Source organism: Trichomycterus rosablanca, chromosome 27 (genome assembly GCF_030014385.1).
Source record: "Trichomycterus rosablanca isolate fTriRos1 chromosome 27, fTriRos1.hap1, whole genome shotgun sequence".
Taxonomy (NCBI): Eukaryota; Metazoa; Chordata; class Actinopteri; order Siluriformes; family Trichomycteridae; genus Trichomycterus; species Trichomycterus rosablanca.
The window spans coordinates 12,126,427-12,145,168 of record NC_086014.1 but is presented as its reverse complement, the minus strand read 5'-3'; the positions used below and the strand labels follow the sequence as shown (position 1 = coordinate 12,145,168).

Here is an 18,742-nt window from a genome sequence, read left to right as displayed (position 1 = left end):
CGGTAAAGACATAAGAGTGGCTTGCCAAGGGTAGGTTTGTATCCAAATGATCTGAAAATCTGTAGGCTTGTCCCAGGTCTTGTGGTTCCTGTGGGCGTCATGTCATGCACCTCAGGGTAATCCATCTTGCACAAGACTAATTTCGATGGATTAGAGGGATATAAAGCTTTTAGAAACTCCGAACAGGAGAATCATGAAGGTATAGCACACAAACACACATATGTCTACTTCCTTGTGACTAGGAAAGAAAACATCAGTGGGATGGATTAGAATACCACCTGGTTGCATTTTGCAAAAACTTAAATGTTGCAGATTTGGGTTTAACATAACTCTTAGGTTAAAACTAACAGTGTTTAACAGTGTTGGTGTAAGAAATGAAATTGTTATTATTGGGGTAAAATAAGTGCTACTTAAAGGAGGTGCGGACGGTTCTGCCTCTCAGCGGTTGTGGAGGTCGGAAATTGTTTTCCATGCGTTTCTTCAGTTCCTCCTCTTCAGCACTAAACAGCAACATCCTGAACTTCCCCATCTGTAGTGAAAGAACAACAGTGTAAAGTAAAGTGGCTAAAACCTAATCAAATGTAGAAGAAATAGTGTCTTTTCAATCTAATGCTTATAGAGCTACATAACATCTGCGTAAGCACTCATGTAGGTTAAACTGTTATAAAATATAAATACAAAATAAAATAAATCTGAGAGAAGTAAAATAGAAATAAATGTACTCATTAATTTACCTCATAGTCATTTCCATTCCTAACCTAAATAACTTAAGCAAATAATAAAGCCCACAATTGTGGCCTCCGACCACAGAGAATCCTGTTCCTCATCAGGAAGTGCTGTGGCTGAATGCAAATATATAAACACACAGATCTGCAGGTCAGTACTAAAAAGTTACCCACCTGTTTGTCAGAGACTTGAATAGGTTGTGCCAGAACAATCCACATGACGCTTTCAAACAGTGGAGGAGTGGTCAGTGAGCCAGGGTAGGTCCAGAAGTTTAAATCAGAGGGCAGGAGACACTTTGGGTTGAAACCTTTAAAATTAGCAACGCTTCCCTTAAAAAAAAACACATCAAAGAAATGCACATCAAGGCTCAAGTCTGTACATCTTTACAAAGATTCAGCTAATGAGTTTAATAATTTAGAACTGTTTTAATGTATAATATTATGAATTAATATTTATGATTTAAAAAGACAACCAAGTATTGGTGGATAATGGTTTGATATTGTATATTTGGATGATCATATAATCACTGATTTATTTAACATAAGTCATCCTGATTCAAAGTTTATCTTTATAGCATTTACAGAGGTGCTAAAATCAATTCATCCAAGCATCCCTAACGGTTTAGAGGCTGACAAAGGAAATGAGTGAAGTTAGATGCTAATCACATGGACAAAAAAAAGGAGAAACTTTTCTGATGGGCTCAAAGGCTGCAGTCGGCAGCTGTAGTCAACTATCAATAGTAGTCAATCACTTACAAACTGCTAAACCATTAGCACACCACTGAATTAATGATTTTAAGTAAGTTTAATGACTTTCAATTATTTTTTAACCATCAGAAACAAAAGCTGTGTTTTTTTAAGTTTGGGGCAAAGTAATTTACATTTAACTCACAAATAATAATAATAATACTAATATTTTTAGTGCTTTTCAAAGACTCAAGGTTGCTTTACAAGCAGATATATAATAAATAAATAAAGAGCACAGAAAAATAGCATCAAATAGCAATAATAATTCAATAACATTTAATAGCAGTAGAATTGACAGAGTTATGCTTTAAGTGAAGAAGCACTAAGTAAACTTAAGTTTTAATTTGAAGGAAGAAAGACTTGTGTTCGCTCCAAGGTGTTGAGGTGGTGAATTCCAGAGTTTGGGGGCAGCAGCACTAAAAGATCTGGCACCAGCAGAAGATAATTTAGTAGGAGGGCCAGTAACAGAGGTACAAACCTTGTACTTCACCATATATAAGGCATCTGTTATGGCATGTAGATCTCTGTGTCCATCTCCCATCTGTAAATAACCACAACACCACCTGTTTGATTAGTATCATTTATTTATAATGGGGGTTTGTTTTATACAGTGGTCCCTAATAGTCCATCAGCCAAAACATGTCTGGTGTTTTCTTCCATTTTCAAGACTAAAAAGTAAGGAAGGTTTATTTTTTATTTCATTTTATTTTCATCTACCGCTTTATCCTGGATAGATCGGCATTTACCTCTCGCAGGAAAGAATTTAGTAATTTAACTTTGTGTGTTTCCAGATTTACGATGAGATTTATGACATTGATATTTTCATCACAGTTCTATATGACCCCCCTCTAATGCCACATGATTCCCTAAGGTTTTGTTTATTCCTGATTAGGAAATCCTGTCCTTTAAGCCCCTAATGCTCACATACATAAGAACTAGTAGCAAAACTTCGATTAAGCTTTCTATGGCTAACAACCAGGAAAGAATTCCTGCTGTCTACAGTATATTAAAGCTGTATTTTACACACTGGTATGTTTAAAAAGTAGTTTGTGATACTCTGACCTCCAAAAAGATGCCAAGCACAGCCAAACCATCAGGAGCTACAGCAGCTTCACCAAACGTTTGATAGCGAACTGCATTCCAGTGCACAAGATGTAGCTGGAGGACAAAGGAAAGAGACTTAGATCAACAAAATATATTAAAAACAGACTTGTTTGGTTTGCTCTCTGTGATCTTACCTCGGAAGCGTAGGTTTTGCCTCGGACGGTGTGTTCAGAGCCGCCGCAGCCTTTTCCTCCCCAGTGGAAGTGAAACTGTTTGAGTCGGTAGGCGTTCTCAAGTGGGCCTCCGTTTATCACTGTCATCAAAGAAGATTCACTTGGTCATTCATTCTTTTCTCCCTGCATAACTGCTTTATCCTGAACTGAGTTGTGGTGGGTGTGGCACTAAGCACAAGGCCGAAACAGGACATCAGTCCATCACAGGGCATCACTTATTGCATTTATCTACTTATTCAAATCTAAGGGCAATTTAGAGCAGTCAGTCAACCTACTGCCATGTTTTGATCATGTGACTGAAAACCCAGGAGTACCCACAGAATAATCACACAGATATTAGGCGAACATGCAAATCAGATTCCGTGTGTTATGTACAGCCTGTGTGTGAACTGACATGACTCTATAAGACAAGAAGGTGCTACATGTAGGCAGATAACAGTTTTGTGCTGCACAACAATAACACACATGAGCTCTGCTATATTATGAATTTTTTTTTAATACACAATGTGACCAAAAGTGTGTGGACACCCCTCGACACTCTTTACTCTAGCCCAACACCCCTGAAATCCCCTGTTATGGATTGTTGCTCAGTCCAGTGTGCCTAGTGTTCCTTGATTAAACACAACCCACCACGACCCTGACCAGAATAAAGTGTAAATAATAAATGAGCATGACCGTGCCCCTATTTCCCATAAAAGCCCATAAAGACTTGGTTTTCATGAGTTTGGTGGGAAGAAACTGCACAAAGCCCTGATCTCAGTGTATTTATAAATGAAATACAATCGGGGGTTATTTGGATCAGAGTGATATTGCACTAACGGTGTGACTGAGTGATTAGGCTATTAAAATACACCTGTACCCTCAGAGCACATGAAATTGAACCATTACAGTAATTACACTACAAAGAAACAGAATATGATCCTGACCTATGACTTCACTAACAATGCTAGAGCAGTTTTAAGGACTGCTCTAGCATTTTAACTTTCCATCTCCTACATATACTGTACATGTGTGCTTTATCACAAACAACTCTGTGTGAGTGATCTATATCAATGTCCATGATTTTGAAATGGGATGTCCAACAAGCTTAACAAGGTTAAGTGTCCACATACTTTTGGTCATATACAGGTTATACAGTGTAAGACTGAACACATGTGTGTCAGAGATATAATCGATGGCACAGCAAGATGATCTTGGGTTTGATTTCCAGGTGAAGCTGTGTGCTGGGTCTGGGTGCTTTCTGTGTGGAAATTGCATGTTCTCCCCATGGGTTTCCTCTGGGAGTGCCAAACAATTCAGTACGCTTACTTATAAATGGGAACAAGCTTTTTTACATTTTGTAAAAAAAAAATCTAGTCTAGTTGTGACGTATGAAAATTTTGCTGTGTTCCCACTTCACCCCATCGTGACACTGGCTAAATTATACAACATAACATCAATGTGTAATTTATATCTGCTTATTTATTTAAAGTCTATAAAGTCTGTTGATGTAAAGCATTGGTTCTTAAAGTCTGTCAGGGGTTTTTCTTCAACCAAAATAAATGTTAAAATGAGCTAATAGAAACTTGATATCTGGCAGTACACATGACACTTTTTAATACCTGAGGGCAAAGTCATCTTTCATAATAGCCTGAAAAATATCTGAAAATGCAGTACAGTAACGAGGCGCTCAGGTGGCGCAGCGGTCTATTACTCTAGCCCACAACCAATGAGATCTGTGTTCGAATCTTAGCCGAAGCCCTGCGATAAATTAGCAACCTGTCCAGGGTATTCCTGCTTCGCACCTAATTTAACAATTACATTATTACTTTTAAGCAATACACGACGATGTAAAAACCAATAAAAATGCTCCAGTAAAACCTGTCTGTCTGTGCGCTTGCCTTATTGCTATTTGCAGCAGGCAGAATTATAAGTGTGCTTTCATTTCTGACACACGCACAAAACTGAGTGCAATAATTACACTGGTCAGACAGGGCCGGAGGAAAAAATAGCTATGTCAGCTAAAATCAGGGTCATGCAATTGCATTGTAGCGTTTCTGATTCACACACTTCCTGTAAAGACAGACTATTAAATGAAGCCCAAAGCCAGACAGTCTGGTGCTTAAACAGAATGGAAATCAGTTGCTGAGAAGAAAAGAAATGGTAAATAAGCTAAATAAATTAAGGGGTTATTTGGATCAGAGTGATATTTCACTGAGGGTGCGACTGAGCGATGAAGCTATTAAAAAACACCTGTATTCTCAGAGCACAGTGAAATCCAACCATTAGAGTTATTATACTATAAAGAAACAGAATATGATCCTGACCTGTACCTTTACTGACACTTCATTGTTTAAAGGACTGCTCTAGCATTTCAACCTACTTTCCATCTCTGACATATACAGCATCTGTGCTTTTACCACAAACACTTCTGATGTATTTAATATACCGCGGAAACAATGGCAAGTCTATGAGCGATTGTACTGTATACAGTCTACTGTGTTACATGTACTCTGTGCCTTCTCAGCTTGGATCCCTTGTGCTAATTTCTTCATGTAGTAAATGCCAAGTTTTGTAATGAAAGATTCCAATAATACACCCAAGACAGGACACCAGTTCTTCGCAGGGCCTTAGCAACCTCAGTCATAGCCAATCATGTCTGTATGTAGCATCGCTGAGGATTCAAACTCTGGCTACCAGCAGTAATGGGCAACCACTGTGCCACCTAAGCGCCATCATATGTTAAAAAATAGAAATAAGAAAAGCTATTTTTGTGCTGTGTCAAGTAATAAAACTATAAGCTCTTGGTACAGCAACTGCAGCGGCAACTTTTTGGACAATCTGCACTTAATTTACTTAAGAAATGAAGTTATTTTTAACATACATATAACCATACATATAAAGGTCATTTTACTAATTAACCGTCTGACCAAATTTTTTTGGTAAGCCAGTTTAGTTAATTAAACACAGCCACTCTTGATTTCAGACCTGTAGTTATACATTTCACTCATTATCAAAATCAAGCAGACATATAAAAGTTTTTAACAAATTATTATGCCACAATAATAATAATATATGGGGACAAATTCCCACAGACATACTTCAAAGCGTTGTGAGAAGAATGGATGTTGTTCTAGCTAAAACGATCACTTAGAGGTCAGGGGTTTACCTAGTTCTGACCCAAATTCAACAGAGATTCTGTATTACGACCTGAAATAAGAAGCTTATGCTTAAAAACTAAGCAGTGTGTCTGAGTTGAAGCAGTTCTGAAAAAAGAGTGAGGATGAAATTCTTACACAGCAACGTAAAATACATTGTGTTTAGTGGCAGATGTACTGCAGCTAAAGGTGGTGTAATCATTTATTCCAGTGAGGAGGCAGTTCATTTTTCACAAGGGTAATATGAGTGTTGGATAACAGACCTCTAAATAAATCAAGTGTTTTATTTATTCAAGGTTTCAAGTTTCCATTTGCGTAATATTTCATTTAATTTTCATCAACCATTTTATACCAGAGGTTGGGCACCAATCCAGCACAAAGTTCCCAGACATAGCCAATCATGTCTGTGTAGTTGCCCGGCTGGCCAATAGCACTGAATTTTAAACTCAGATGTCAGCGATGATGGGCTAGCATAATAGAATACTATGTCACTCAGTGTAAAATATGCAATTACAGCCGTGGTAGCTCAGCAGTTAAGGTATCAGACTATTGATCGAAGGGTTGTTGGTTCAAGCCCCACTTCTGCCAAGTTGTCACTGAATAACGTCCTTAACCCTCAAATGCTTGCATCATATTCAGTCAAAATTGTTTGTTGCTTTGGGTAGAAGCATCTGGTGAGTGTCATAAATATTGATTTACGTTTCACAGCACTGATATACTGTATAGATACAGGATTTAAAATAATTATTTTTATTTATTTAAATATTGTAAAAAAAAAAAACTCAGAACAAATTCATTTGCAAACACCAACCTGATCTGTCGTCCCCGTCCTCAAACTCCACCACTACAGAATGTCCGTTGTTGGATATGCTGAGTGAGGTGCAGTTATCATAGCTGAGGAAGATAGGAGGGAGCCGGCTGTCAAAAACTGCCTCTTCAGGAACAATGTTAATGGGTGACTGGCGTGCACCTTGAGCAATGGGGTAGGCTCTGTCCCAGGTGGATGGACCTGCAGACACATTTTAGGCAGCTTAGTGTTTACATTGATTTACAATTGATCAGTGGTTCTTAAATGTATCAATACACAGCAGGTTGCTTACACACAGTAATATATAGACAAAAACTAGCCTACTAGCCACACTACCATTTGTCACAGGCCCATGGGGCACAGGTTAATAACCCTGGGATAAACAGTTGTAGTATTTTTTCTCATTATTATTGAAACTGCATTTTGATTTAATTAATTCATCATATCTGTAGAATTAGTCTGATCATCATGCTTCCTGATGCCCACTAAAAAAAAGAACAATAAGGAACAGTAGTGTCTTAGTGGATAAGGTACTCTACTAAGTCTCAGGATCGCCAAGCTGCTACTTCATGGTCTCAACCATTAAGTCATTTTCAATAAATGTTTTTGTATACATGCAAAAACTTAGAGAAAAATGATCAGCCTCCTTAAAGCCATTAGACATTTCTCTGTCTCTAATGATGAACATAGAGATGAACAGACAGATTCACACTTTGTAGGTGTGAGTGTGTGTGTTCATATTTGTGTGTGTGTGCTAAGAGATTCACAAATATATTAATTAATATATAGACACACAAATGTAAGGTCAGTTACTGTGGCAGCCAGTAACACTTATTTAAAACACATTTTACCCCACCACCACTAATTTCTAATCTAAAACGTATTTTTAGAATGAAAAAGCTAATTATAGACAATCAGGCTTAAAGCCCAAAAATCCAAAGAACAAAAGATCTAAAATATATTGATACTGATGGGATTAAACTGGTGGTAAAACATAAATAAATAAATGTGTGCAAAGACCATATTAAGTCAATTCTTTTACAAATGAGTTATCATTATCTAGCTGATTAAAGAACCATAGAAACTGAGGGAGGGGGTTCTATGGTTATTTACTCAGCTAGATGATGAAACCCAATCCTTACACAAAGCCAATCATGTATGTATAGACAACCAGCAGGTAACACTGATGGGATTCGAATCCAGGTCGTAATAGACTGCTTCGCAACCTGAGCGCCCCATCAGAATTGTAGTAAATGATGTCTGGCTGTGTATTGGCACTGTGTCCAGAGTGTATTTCTGACCAGGATGAAACACTTACTGGATGTGAATAAGTGAAGGAGCCAATAGTCATTTCTGCATTATAAATATTGGATAGAGTTTATATTCTAACATGCTGGAGTGGACACTCTGGCAAATCTAATAATGTGATTCATTTAACCTGATAACCTGCATTAAGTTATCCACCATCAGACCAGCATAGATCATCGCTGCATTTGAAAACTCATCCATGTGTGCATCACATGTATAACACATTGATGGCCATAACAAGTAAAAACCCCAATTAATCTTATACATCTGCACACACACAGTCATTTATGATTTAATGACAAATGTTTCAATCATGAACTGCCCCTTCATAAAGCACACATTCTACACAAATAAACACATTCTAAGAAAGTTCACCCTGCTTACCATCCTCTTCACCATAACCCCACTTGTGGCCGGTCATTGTGAGTCCGTAGTCTTGTTAAAGTGCTGAGAGCTAAGAAACAGACCTGTTCTCTCTTCTGTAGCTGTGAATGAACGAGCAGTCTGCACGAAGTTTCACTCAATAACTAGGGGCAGATGTGAGGAGGGTTGCCAGATTTAGAAATAATCTTGCATTCTAGAAATTCACCTGTCTATTGACAATAATCATTCATTTTTCCTATCACTAATGTGTGCACATATACAAATAAAAATTTTTTTTTTTTACAACAGAGAATCTACTATAAATTTCATATTTAATATCCAATTTAGGTGTGAAATTAACATACAAAAGTACAGTAAGTTAACTGTATGACATGGCAGTTTTGAAAACGTATTATTCTTTTTGTTACTATATAATTTGAATTCACATTTGTTCTGATTTAGAATCTGTGCATGTATAACGTGTATAGCCCATGTAACATAATTCCCCCTCCTAATAAAAAATCCATCATTTTGTACTTGGTTTCAGTTTGGTCTGATTTAGCCTGGCTAAATGTAATTTTTGCATGAGCATTATTTTTATATACCGGAACTGATACTTTTTAATCTAACAATATTTAAAATGTAGTTATTTAAAATGAAGTCAAACAATATGTTTGAGTCGTAGTCACGTCAATAACATTATACTGTACAATCAATGAATAGTGGGGGTTTTGATTCAATCTGGCAACAGTGCAGGTTTTTTCGTCTTGCCATGCCACTCCAAAGTGCATTTAGTAATAAAGAAATCACTGAAAGGTGTAATGCAGGGCGTGGTATCATCATGATCCTACTGATCCTGGTTGGCTCACTTGAATAAAAGGTGTGTTGACTGGCTTACTCCTGATTTATTATTATTATTTATTATTGTTACTCATTATAACCCATTAAAAAATAATAAAAATAAAAATGTACAGGAACAAGCTTACAATCCACAAAAATTATTATTATTTTATTATTATTATTATTATTATTATGGATTGGCATCCTGTCTGTGGTGTGTTACTGCACCCAGTGATTCTTGTCTAACTGGACCCTGACCAGGATAAAGCGGTGGTAAAAACTTAAATGAAAATTATGTCCAGGAGCAGATGTACCTCTGATAAACCCATTAAATAATAATAAACCCAATTAATAATCCTATTACTGTCCGGGAACAAGCGTACTCCCCAAAAACCTATTAATAATAAACATAAGTATGAAATAATTAAATGAAATGTATTTCCTTGAATTCTTTCATTTTTCTTCTTTAACATTGTGTTACCTTCTGTAACGTCCCAACTCAATTTCAAATTTAATTCTGCTTCATTCGTGTTATTGTCCTGTAGGAGAAAAACTGAACACACTACGGTCAAACGTATGTGGGCACCTGACCATGAGCTTGTTGGACATCCTATTCCAATCCCATGTATATTAATATTACAGAGTCTCTTTTATTGGAAAGGTTCCCATAAGATTTTGAGGTGTGTGTGGTAAAATAATTCAGGCCCGTTCCATAAAAAGATGAGTTGTGAGGTCAGGCACTAATGCTGGACATGTATAGGCCTGGATCATTCCAGTTCATCCCAAAGATGTTTAGTGGGGTTGAGTCAGGGCTCTGTGCAATACCACTGGAGATCCTTCTCACCAAACTTTTCAAACCATGTCACTGTGGAACAGTCATGCTGGAACAAGCAAAGTTGAAAGCTGAATGATGTTGCTCCCCTTTTAGCAGTGGGTGTGGCTGAAACACCTGAGCTCAGTTACTGGGAGGGGTGCCCAAATACTTTTGCCTGGATAGTGTATGTCATGACAGTCTTGGGATTGTAATGATTTTTGCAAATGTTATTATTCTGATTGGAATACAGCTACGAAAAACTATGTTAGAAACTCCTCATAGACACTGACTTGAGAATCGAACCATACTTACTCTCACCCTAACTTAGACCACAGAGACTAAATAAGAAACACACAACTACACATTCATTTTCACTAACTGATTTAGCCTGTTCATTGTTGCGGTGGGTCCACTATCACCTGAAACAATCATTACAAAGCAGGACTTCAGCCTGGACTGGGCACCAGTTAATCACAGTCACACAAGTTTCACTCACTTAGTCATATAAGGGTCATTCAGAGCAGCCAATCATCATTCTGCATTATTTGGGGGATTGGAATAAAATGGAAGTACCCAGAGAAAACCTGCGAGGCCACAGGGTTTTTTGTTGCTATGCAGCAGCCGTTCTACCAGCTGTGGCTCTGTGCCGCGCTATAAGACTCAGCTAGTAAGTGGAAAATAAATTGTATAAATATGTATGCATGTATTAATATTTTAATTGCAACATGAATAATTTATTCCACGTCCAATCTCATAAAGCTTTAACAAGAAAGCCTGATACGGTTGTTTGTCAGTAAATGTACATAAATGAAGTTAAATAATCTATTAACACCACTAAGATCTTAAAGGTGGCATTAATGTGTACAAAATAATCCAAATATGTGAGACCTTCGTGTTGATTTTACTGTGAATTACAGACACCAGATTGTATTGCAATGATCTGACCTGCAGTATTTATTGCCTAAAGGTTAGCAGGTCTAAATCTCCTGTGATCATAATTCTCGTCCTAATAAAACAGATTTTCTAATAGCATTGTCGCCACGTATGATCTTACAATACCTCTGTGTATTTCAGTTTAATGGTTATACTTCTGCTGTCAGTACTTGTGTAGGGGTCGAGTTTCTCAGGGTGTAAATCTTACTCGAGTGGTTGGCTTACATATTTTATGGTTATCTCTATTTTTTCTGTTTTGTATGACAGTCACTTCCCTAAACCAGACATCCACCTGAACATAAAATTACTGTTGACATAAATTTTTGTGAGCATGCTTCTCTTCTTTGGTTAAAAATCGATTTGATGTGATTAAAACACAGTTAAATTTATTCCCAATCTAGTCGTATCCAATTACTCGATTGATTTCTCCATCTCTGTGCAGGCACCATCGATTTGCCAGCAGAGGTCGTTACTGCAGCAGTTATGAGGAACCCCTCTCATCAATCCCTACAAGCCAATCATCCGTGAAGGCGGCCGACCTGACGGTAAATTTGCGAGTTTGAGATGTCAGCTTTGGTGTGTTAACATGTTTATATTGCTGCGCCACCCAAATGCTTTTTTGTCATTAATTCGTATCATTGTTAGCCATTTAGATGCATTTTTGCTTTTGTATTATAACTTTATTATACCTTAGCTTTAGCCATTTAAAATATGTCATTTTTAACCAACACAGCTTAAATTATGTCTTAGTGTTGCTTAATTAATGCTGAAGAATTACACCGAATCTAAAAATGGATTCATTTTCTCATAACTACCACACTGTACATCAGATGCCTTGTCTATCTGGATTCTAAGTCCTGCACTACAGCTCCATCTGCTGCATCTAGGTGTTGTAGTCCTTATTAAAATACAACTCTTCATCCCTTGTACATCACTATACTAAAATCTAGTCAGTACAGCAAGATAGAAATATAAGCATGCAAAGCCATTATAGATAGTTTTATTGAACCATAAATAAAACGTCGTTTTAAATCTCCCTATGAGTTCATCATATATCAGTGTAGTTCCTCCTGTGCTGTCATGTGAAAATCAAACAAGGTGCAATTCGGGGTTCTTTGTGTATTCAGCATTAATCATTCATGGAAGCTTCTTCTGTGGCATTGAGCAATATACAATTTAAACCCTGCAACAAGATGAACAGAAAATGTAGGTAATAATTTCACTGGATATGCACTCTCACTGTATCTTAAACAAGAGACAATGTGCCCTACAATGTTTCTCTGTCAATTTATAGTGTGAATACATTTCAGAATAGTAACTCACTATCAACATCTTATTTAAGAAACCTGAAAAAAATACTGCAGGATGTAAATAAATAAAGAAAATAATATTTAAAAAAATCACTGCACATTCAAAACGTTGTGCTGGCATTAACATAAATAAAACATCTGCAGGTGGGTGAGTAAAAGTGACATTAGGTGTGTAAGGGACACTTTTTTGGGGCAGATTTTTTGGGATAAAATGTTTTAAATGTTTGTGTCTTTTATAAGCACCATTTTAATCTCTTTTTTCATAGATATTTAAATTTTGTTTGCTAGTTAGTTCACATTAAATATGTTTCATTCATTTATTTATCTTTAATAACTGCTTTTTTTTTAACAGGGTTGCTGTGGGTCCAGAGTCTGTCCGGAAACAATGGACACAAGGTAAGAATACACCTTTTACAGAGCAGCAGTCCACAGCAAAAAGCACTGACACGGGAATACTTGCAATATTTCACATAGATTGGACCAACACTACCAGCTGTGCCACCCAAATGTTTTACAAAACAGCACATTAATCAGATACAATATTATTGTTTCAGCTTTAATTTTCACTACCACTGTCAGCTTCATGTCCCAGCTTTTTTTTTTTGTCAGAGAAGAGTCTAAATCTCTCTTTAACAGTTTTATTAGATTTTTACAGCATTTTCTTTGTTTACAGGACAGGTCAATATTTGGGATTACTTAAAAACCTAAGTCAGTTCAGGCACCATTAAGATTCTGAGTTACTTTTAACATGCTTACCTTCCAGTGATGTGGTCTGAGTGTTAATGGGTTTTGTCTGAGGTCCAGTTTTGTCAGTCTGCTAAAAGCAGGGATCAATTCATCCTCCACTGAGGAAATCCTGTTAAACTTGAGAAGAAGAACCTGCAGACTTGGTATATCTGAAAAAGAAATGCTTTTCAGTTGAGTTGCAAGAAATGCAATACACTTAATGTTTCTATTTTCTGATTCATCCTGGTCAGTGATACGGTGGGTACAGTACCTTACAAGAACACTGGGTGCACACAGGAAAACAAACTGAGCAGGACGCTAGTCTACCTTGGGGCAGCACAAGCTCACACACTTACACCGAGGGGCAATTTAGAGCAACTAGTCCACCTAGTGCATGTTTTAAGGACTTAAATGGAAACCAGAATATTCAAAGAACACCACTGTAGACACAAGTGAACACATACTAATATCCTTACAGACAATGTATTGAGAAAAGGTTTAAACCAGGTTCTTAGGACTTAAGTTTCTGTTCAGCACCAACTCTTTTAGCTCTGTTAGAAATATACACATCTACTTTATTATTAATAAACTGCTTAGATTATTTATAATTCATTTTTCACCATAATTAAAATAACAGCACATAGCAACAAGAGTCCTGGGAAGCTGAGTTTAACCTTTCACCTCTGAGCACAGTCTGTGAGACGTTTCACTTGTTTTCTCTGAGCCAACCTGTAAGTGCTTTTGGAATACAGTCAAAACTGTTTCCGTCCAAGTTGATAAAGACGAGAGACTGTAGGTTCTTCACTTCCTCAGGAACGTCCTGCAGTTTATTATTAGCCAGGCTTAACCACTGCAGACTCCCAAGGCTTCCAAATTCTGCTGGCAAGCTCATCAGGGCATTGTTACTCAGACCCAGTTTTGTCAGCTTGTTGAGTTTGCCTATAGACCTTGGGACTGAAATAAGTCCACAGTCTACAGCCCAAAACTCTCTGAGCTCACTCAGATCTCCCAGGATCTCGGGTAGCACAGTAAAAGGATTGTGGTTTAGGCCCAGGTACGTCAGGTGTTTCAGTGAGCTGATGTTAGGAAGCAGAGTCAACCGGTTTCTATCCAAGACGAGCTCCTCAAGCTGATCGAGCTGCAGAATCTGCAAAGGATTGAGTTATGAAGGGGTTGTGTTTAATTCATTCATTTAAGTTTTAATTAAAGCTAGCTAAAATACAGTCTATGCACAGAGCTAAGTGGTTTAAGCAACAATATGCCGTTTGACCCATGTTGTCCAGCTGTATAAGACTATTCTGTATGTGCATCGTAGTTCAGATGAATGGATGTGAATGTGGTAAATATGAACTTCACTATAAAACCACAGTATCAGTGTCTTGCCAGCCGAGGTCGCCAAAACAATTTTGTCCTTTGTGAGAATAAATAGTGTCATCTGGTGGTGGAAAGTGAAATTGCATGTCGTACATACAGTAACATCTGCAGCAGATAACGTTTATACTGTGGAATCCAGTGTAATTTGCTGGACAGGACCGTTACACATTTGCATAGAAAAATGTGTTCTGGGTACTTTAAGGCCAGGACCCCCACAGGACCACCACAGAGCAGGTATTATTTAAGTGGTGGATGTTGGCTGGATATTTTTGGTTGGTGGACTATTCTCAGTCCAGCAGTGACAGTGAGGTGTTTAAAAACTTAAGCAGCGCTGCTGTGTCTGATCCACTCATACCAGCACAACACACACTAACACACCACCACCATGTCAGTGTCACTGCAGTGCTGAGAATGACCCAAATAATACCTGCTCTGTGGGGGTCCTGTGGGGGTCCTGATCATTGAAGAACAGGTTGGAAGCAGGCTAAAAAAGCATGTAGAGAAACAGATGGACTACAGTCAGTAATTGTAGAACTACAAAGTGCTTCTATATGATAAGTGGAGCTGATAAAATGGACAGTGAGTGTAGAAACAAGGAGGTGGTTTTAATGTTATGGCTGATCGGTGTATTATAACAATTTAGAATAAATACATTGTATTATTAAATATGTTAACACTCTTGTTTTACTTACCTCATCAGGGGGTAAAATAAGGTGATTGTCATTTAGGAACAATTTCTTTAAATCTTTCAGCTGTGCAATTTGTGCTGGTAGAACTACTAAACCCTGGTGACTGATATTCAACGATTCCTGCTGATTAATCTGACAATCATTAATTATTTCATTTAGAATCATTTGGATTACTGAAAGAGAGAAAAGCTGCAGGAATAAATAACGTTAAAGTGGATTTGCGACGCTGTTTGCGGTGTGCTGGTGTTACCATGGTTACAGCTCGCGTCTTTAGGGGCTGTGTCCCAAATCGCGTCCTACTTCCTACCTCCTACCCAGAGCCGTAGAGAGATTCTGGGTGAACGTTAGAGCCAGAGCGGTAGAGAGAACAGAGTGGCGACACTCCCATAGGGAACCGTTGGAAAGGGGGCGGGACATATTTTCTGTGCAGCTTCCGGGTTGTGGAGCTCTGTATAGTTCCAAACATCCCATAGAGCCCCATTCATTTCCACTACTTATCAAGCATTTTTAGCTGTTTGTTGCTTTGTTTTAAAAAAAATAATGAATTTGATGTCATTAATATACGTAATACTGTTATTATTTAGCATTTGCTCAGCACTAAATGTTACATGTTTATCTTAATTAATAGGTATAACTGAATTTAGCTTAGTCAGCTAAGCTAAATTATTGACACTAGAGTCTTTTCACCTAAAATTGATTAATTAAAAGTTGATTAATCAAGAGTCTTGTTACAGAAATGATAATAAAACATCAGAGCCATAATAAATCATTATACTTTTACTTTCATTCTTAAGTACATTTGAAGGTAAATTTAGTTTAGTACTTTAGTGGAGGTAAAGAGTATTTTTACTTTTACTACTACTTTTACTGGAGTAATATGTTACCTTGGATATCTCTACTTCAACTCAACTACATGGTTTGTGTACCTTGTCCACCACTTACATTAGACAAAATGAACTAGTGCATATTAATTATGAATTAATTCATGTATTACATGTAGGAATAAATTATTACTTACTCATGAAATAAGACATGAATTAATGCTATTTCATGTACCTGCACTATAATGTTAAAGGTATTGGTACGGTAGTGTGTTTATGAATCTGTTCATTCAGTGCAGGTAAACCTTATGAATCCAGCCACATGGCTTAGTGTTTAACCAAAATGATTATTATTATGAATCCTCAGGAAAGTGAAGGGAGATTAGTTTATGTAAAAAACAAAACATAAAAAACTGTCTAATCTCTGTACTGTATATTGTCTCTACTACTTAATGATATCGCATTATGTAATGTATGCTAATATAATGTACTGTGTGTTAACAAGAACGACCTATTAAGTCATTATAAACATCAATCTTCCACTTCATATACCAAATTGATATTAAAGCAGATGCAGTAAATGTAAACGCAGTTGAAAATACCCAGAAATTGTACAAATGTTTATTATTTACTGTTTAATATTTCACTCACTGCTGCCTGTCCCATATGAGAACATGACAGCGCCGGGTTTGTTTGGAACTATTGGAGGGTGACATGAACCACGTGACCGCGTAGCGGCGAGATCAAGGAGTGTCGCAACTCTCTCTATCTACGGCTCTGGTTAGAGCTAGTATAGTGAGTGACATTCAGCTCAGCCAATCAGAATGCAGCACCAGGTTTATACACGTGTGTTTGGACGTTCTGCAGTTAGTTTTGTATATGAGACTCGCCTTATGGTCCCAGCATTGAAGGCGGTGTAAAGTGTTGTAACGCTCACTGAAGTCCTGACTAAACAGTTAAAGTGACTTTACCCTGTCGTGTGCCTTTATTCCCACACCTCCACCACCGCACAGCAAAAGACCTGTAGCATCCCCACCGGACAGCGGCTAGGTGAGCCGACCCTCTACAGTAGCAAGTGGCTAATGCTAGCGGTAAAGTGCCGCGATAGCGAAAGTAAAAACACGACAATATTTTTGTTAAGTAAAATATAGAAATAACTAAAAGACAATGAAATATCAGAATACATGTAATTACAATACACAGTGAGTGCACAGCAAGGGATCTTGGGAATCTGTGTAACCTGCTTAACGTTACTAGACCTATATATACTAGACCTATATATATATATATATATATATATACAGTATATATATAATGTGTGTGTGTGTATATATATATATATATATATATATATATATATATATATATACACACACACACACACACATTTGATATATAACCTGCTTAACGTTACTAGACCTATATATACTAGACCTATATATATATATATATATATATATATACAGTATATATATAATGTGTGTGTGTATATATATATATATATATATATATATATATATATATATACACACACACACACACACACATTTGATATATAACCTGCTTAACGTTACTAGACCTATATATACTAGACCTATATATATATATATATATATATATATATATATATATATATACACAGTATATATATAATGTGTGTGTGTGTATATGTATATATATATACAGTGTATCACAAAAGTGAGTACACCCCTCACATTTCTGCAGATATTTAAGTATATCTTTTCATGGGACAACACTGACAAAATGACACTTTCACACAATGAAAAGTAGTCTGTGTGCAGCTTATATAACAGTGTAAATTTATTCTTCCCTCAAAATAACTCAATATACAGCCATTAATGTCTAAACCACGGGCAACAAAAGTGAGTACACCCCTAAGAGACTACACCCCTAAATGTCCAAATTGAGCACTGCTTGTCATTTTCCCTCCAAAATGTCATGTGATTTGTTAGTGTTACTAGGTCTCAGGTGTGCATAGGGAGCAGGTGTGTTCAATTTTGTAGTACAGCTCTCACACTCTCTCATACTGGTAACTGAAAGTTCCAATATGGCACCTCATGGCAAAGAACTCTCTGAGGATCTTAAAAGACGAATTGTTGCGCTACATGAAGATGGCCAAGGCTACAAGAAGATTGCCAACACCCTGAAACTGAGCTGCAGCACAGTGGCCAAGATCATCCAGCGTTTTAAAAGAGCAGGGTCCACTCAGAACAGACCTCGCGTTGGTCGTCCAAAGAAGCTGAGTGCACGTGCTCAGCGTCACATCCAACTGCTGTCTTTGAAAGATAGGCGCAGGAGTGCTGTCAGCATTGCTGCAGAGATTGAAAAGGTGGGGGGTCAGCCTGTCAGTGCTCAGACCATACGCCGCACACTACATCAAATTGGTCTGCATGGCTGTCACCCCAGAAGGAAGCCTCTTCTGAAGTCTCTACACAAGAAAGCCCGCAAACAGTTTGCTGAAGACATGTCAACAAAGGACATGGATTACTGGAACCATGTCCTATGGTCTGATGAGACCAAGATTAATTTGTTTGGTTCAGATGGTCTCAAGCATGTGTGGCGGCAATCAGGTGAGGAGTACAAAGATAAGTGTGTCATGCCTACAGTCAAGCATGGTGGTGGGAATGCCATGGTCTGGGGCTGCATGAGTGCAGCAGGTGTTGGGGAGTTACATTTCATTGAGGGACACATGAACTCCAATATGTACTGTGAAATACTGAAGCAGAGCATGATCCCCTACCTCCGGAAACTGGGTCGCAGGGCAGTGTTCCAGCATGATAATGACCCCAAACACACCTCTAAGACGACCACTGCTTTATTGAAGAGGCTGAACGTAAAGCTGATGGACT

At 37.5% G+C, this 18,742-nt stretch overlaps 3 protein-coding genes across 3 annotated transcripts in view; 1 reads left to right on the top strand and 2 right to left on the bottom strand.

Annotated features, from left to right (window-relative positions):
- LOC134304073 (lysyl oxidase homolog 4-like) overlaps positions 1–18,742 on the top strand; it is a 75,937-nt gene that overhangs the window by 13,192 nt on the left and 44,003 nt on the right. Inside the window, exons 4-5 of the mRNA XM_062989620.1 lie at positions 11,395–11,497; positions 12,615–12,658. The gene's annotated coding sequence lies outside the window, so the exon portion shown is untranslated. The remainder of the gene's footprint in view (positions 1–11,394; positions 11,498–12,614; positions 12,659–18,742) is intronic.
- Positions 407–8,471, bottom strand: ca7 (carbonic anhydrase VII). The gene is made up of 7 exons (XM_062989623.1): positions 8,387–8,471; positions 6,698–6,895; positions 2,711–2,829; positions 2,535–2,630; positions 1,951–2,013; positions 900–1,055; positions 407–529 (listed from the first exon to the last, which is right to left on the bottom strand). Exons 1-7 carry the CDS (start codon positions 8,421–8,423, stop codon positions 407–409), a joined length of 792 nt encoding a protein of 263 aa, XP_062845693.1. The 5' UTR covers positions 8,424–8,471.
- Positions 11,937–15,319, bottom strand: si:dkey-1h4.4 (leucine-rich repeat-containing protein 1). Its single transcript, XM_062989621.1, has 5 exons — positions 15,302–15,319; positions 15,055–15,183; positions 13,718–14,135; positions 13,019–13,158; positions 11,937–12,135 (listed from the first exon to the last, which is right to left on the bottom strand). The coding sequence occupies exons 1-5, from the start codon at positions 15,302–15,304 to the stop codon at positions 12,082–12,084; spliced, it is 744 nt and encodes a 247-aa protein (XP_062845691.1). The 5' UTR covers positions 15,305–15,319; the 3' UTR covers positions 11,937–12,081.

Excerpts from the sequence above, each read along its gene's own strand:
- ca7 (XM_062989623.1), bottom strand. The coding sequence starts at position 8,423 with ATGACCGGCCACAAGTGGGGTTATGGTGAAGAGGATG. Across the intron at positions 6,896-8,386 it reads GGGTTATGGTGAAGAGGATG|GTCCATCCACCTGGGACAGA; the intron begins GTAAGCAGGGTG and ends ATGTGTCTGCAG. Across the intron at positions 530-899 it reads TTCAAGTCTCTGACAAACAG|ATGGGGAAGTTCAGGATGTT; the intron begins GTGGGTAACTTT and ends CTTTCACTACAG.
- si:dkey-1h4.4 (XM_062989621.1), bottom strand. Across the intron at positions 13,159-13,717 it reads TATTCCAAAAGCACTTACAG|ATATACCAAGTCTGCAGGTT; the intron begins GTTGGCTCAGAG and ends TTTCTTTTTCAG. Across the intron at positions 12,136-13,018 it reads TCAGACCACATCACTGGAAG|GGTTTAAATTGTATATTGCT; the intron begins GTAAGCATGTTA and ends ATCTTGTTGCAG.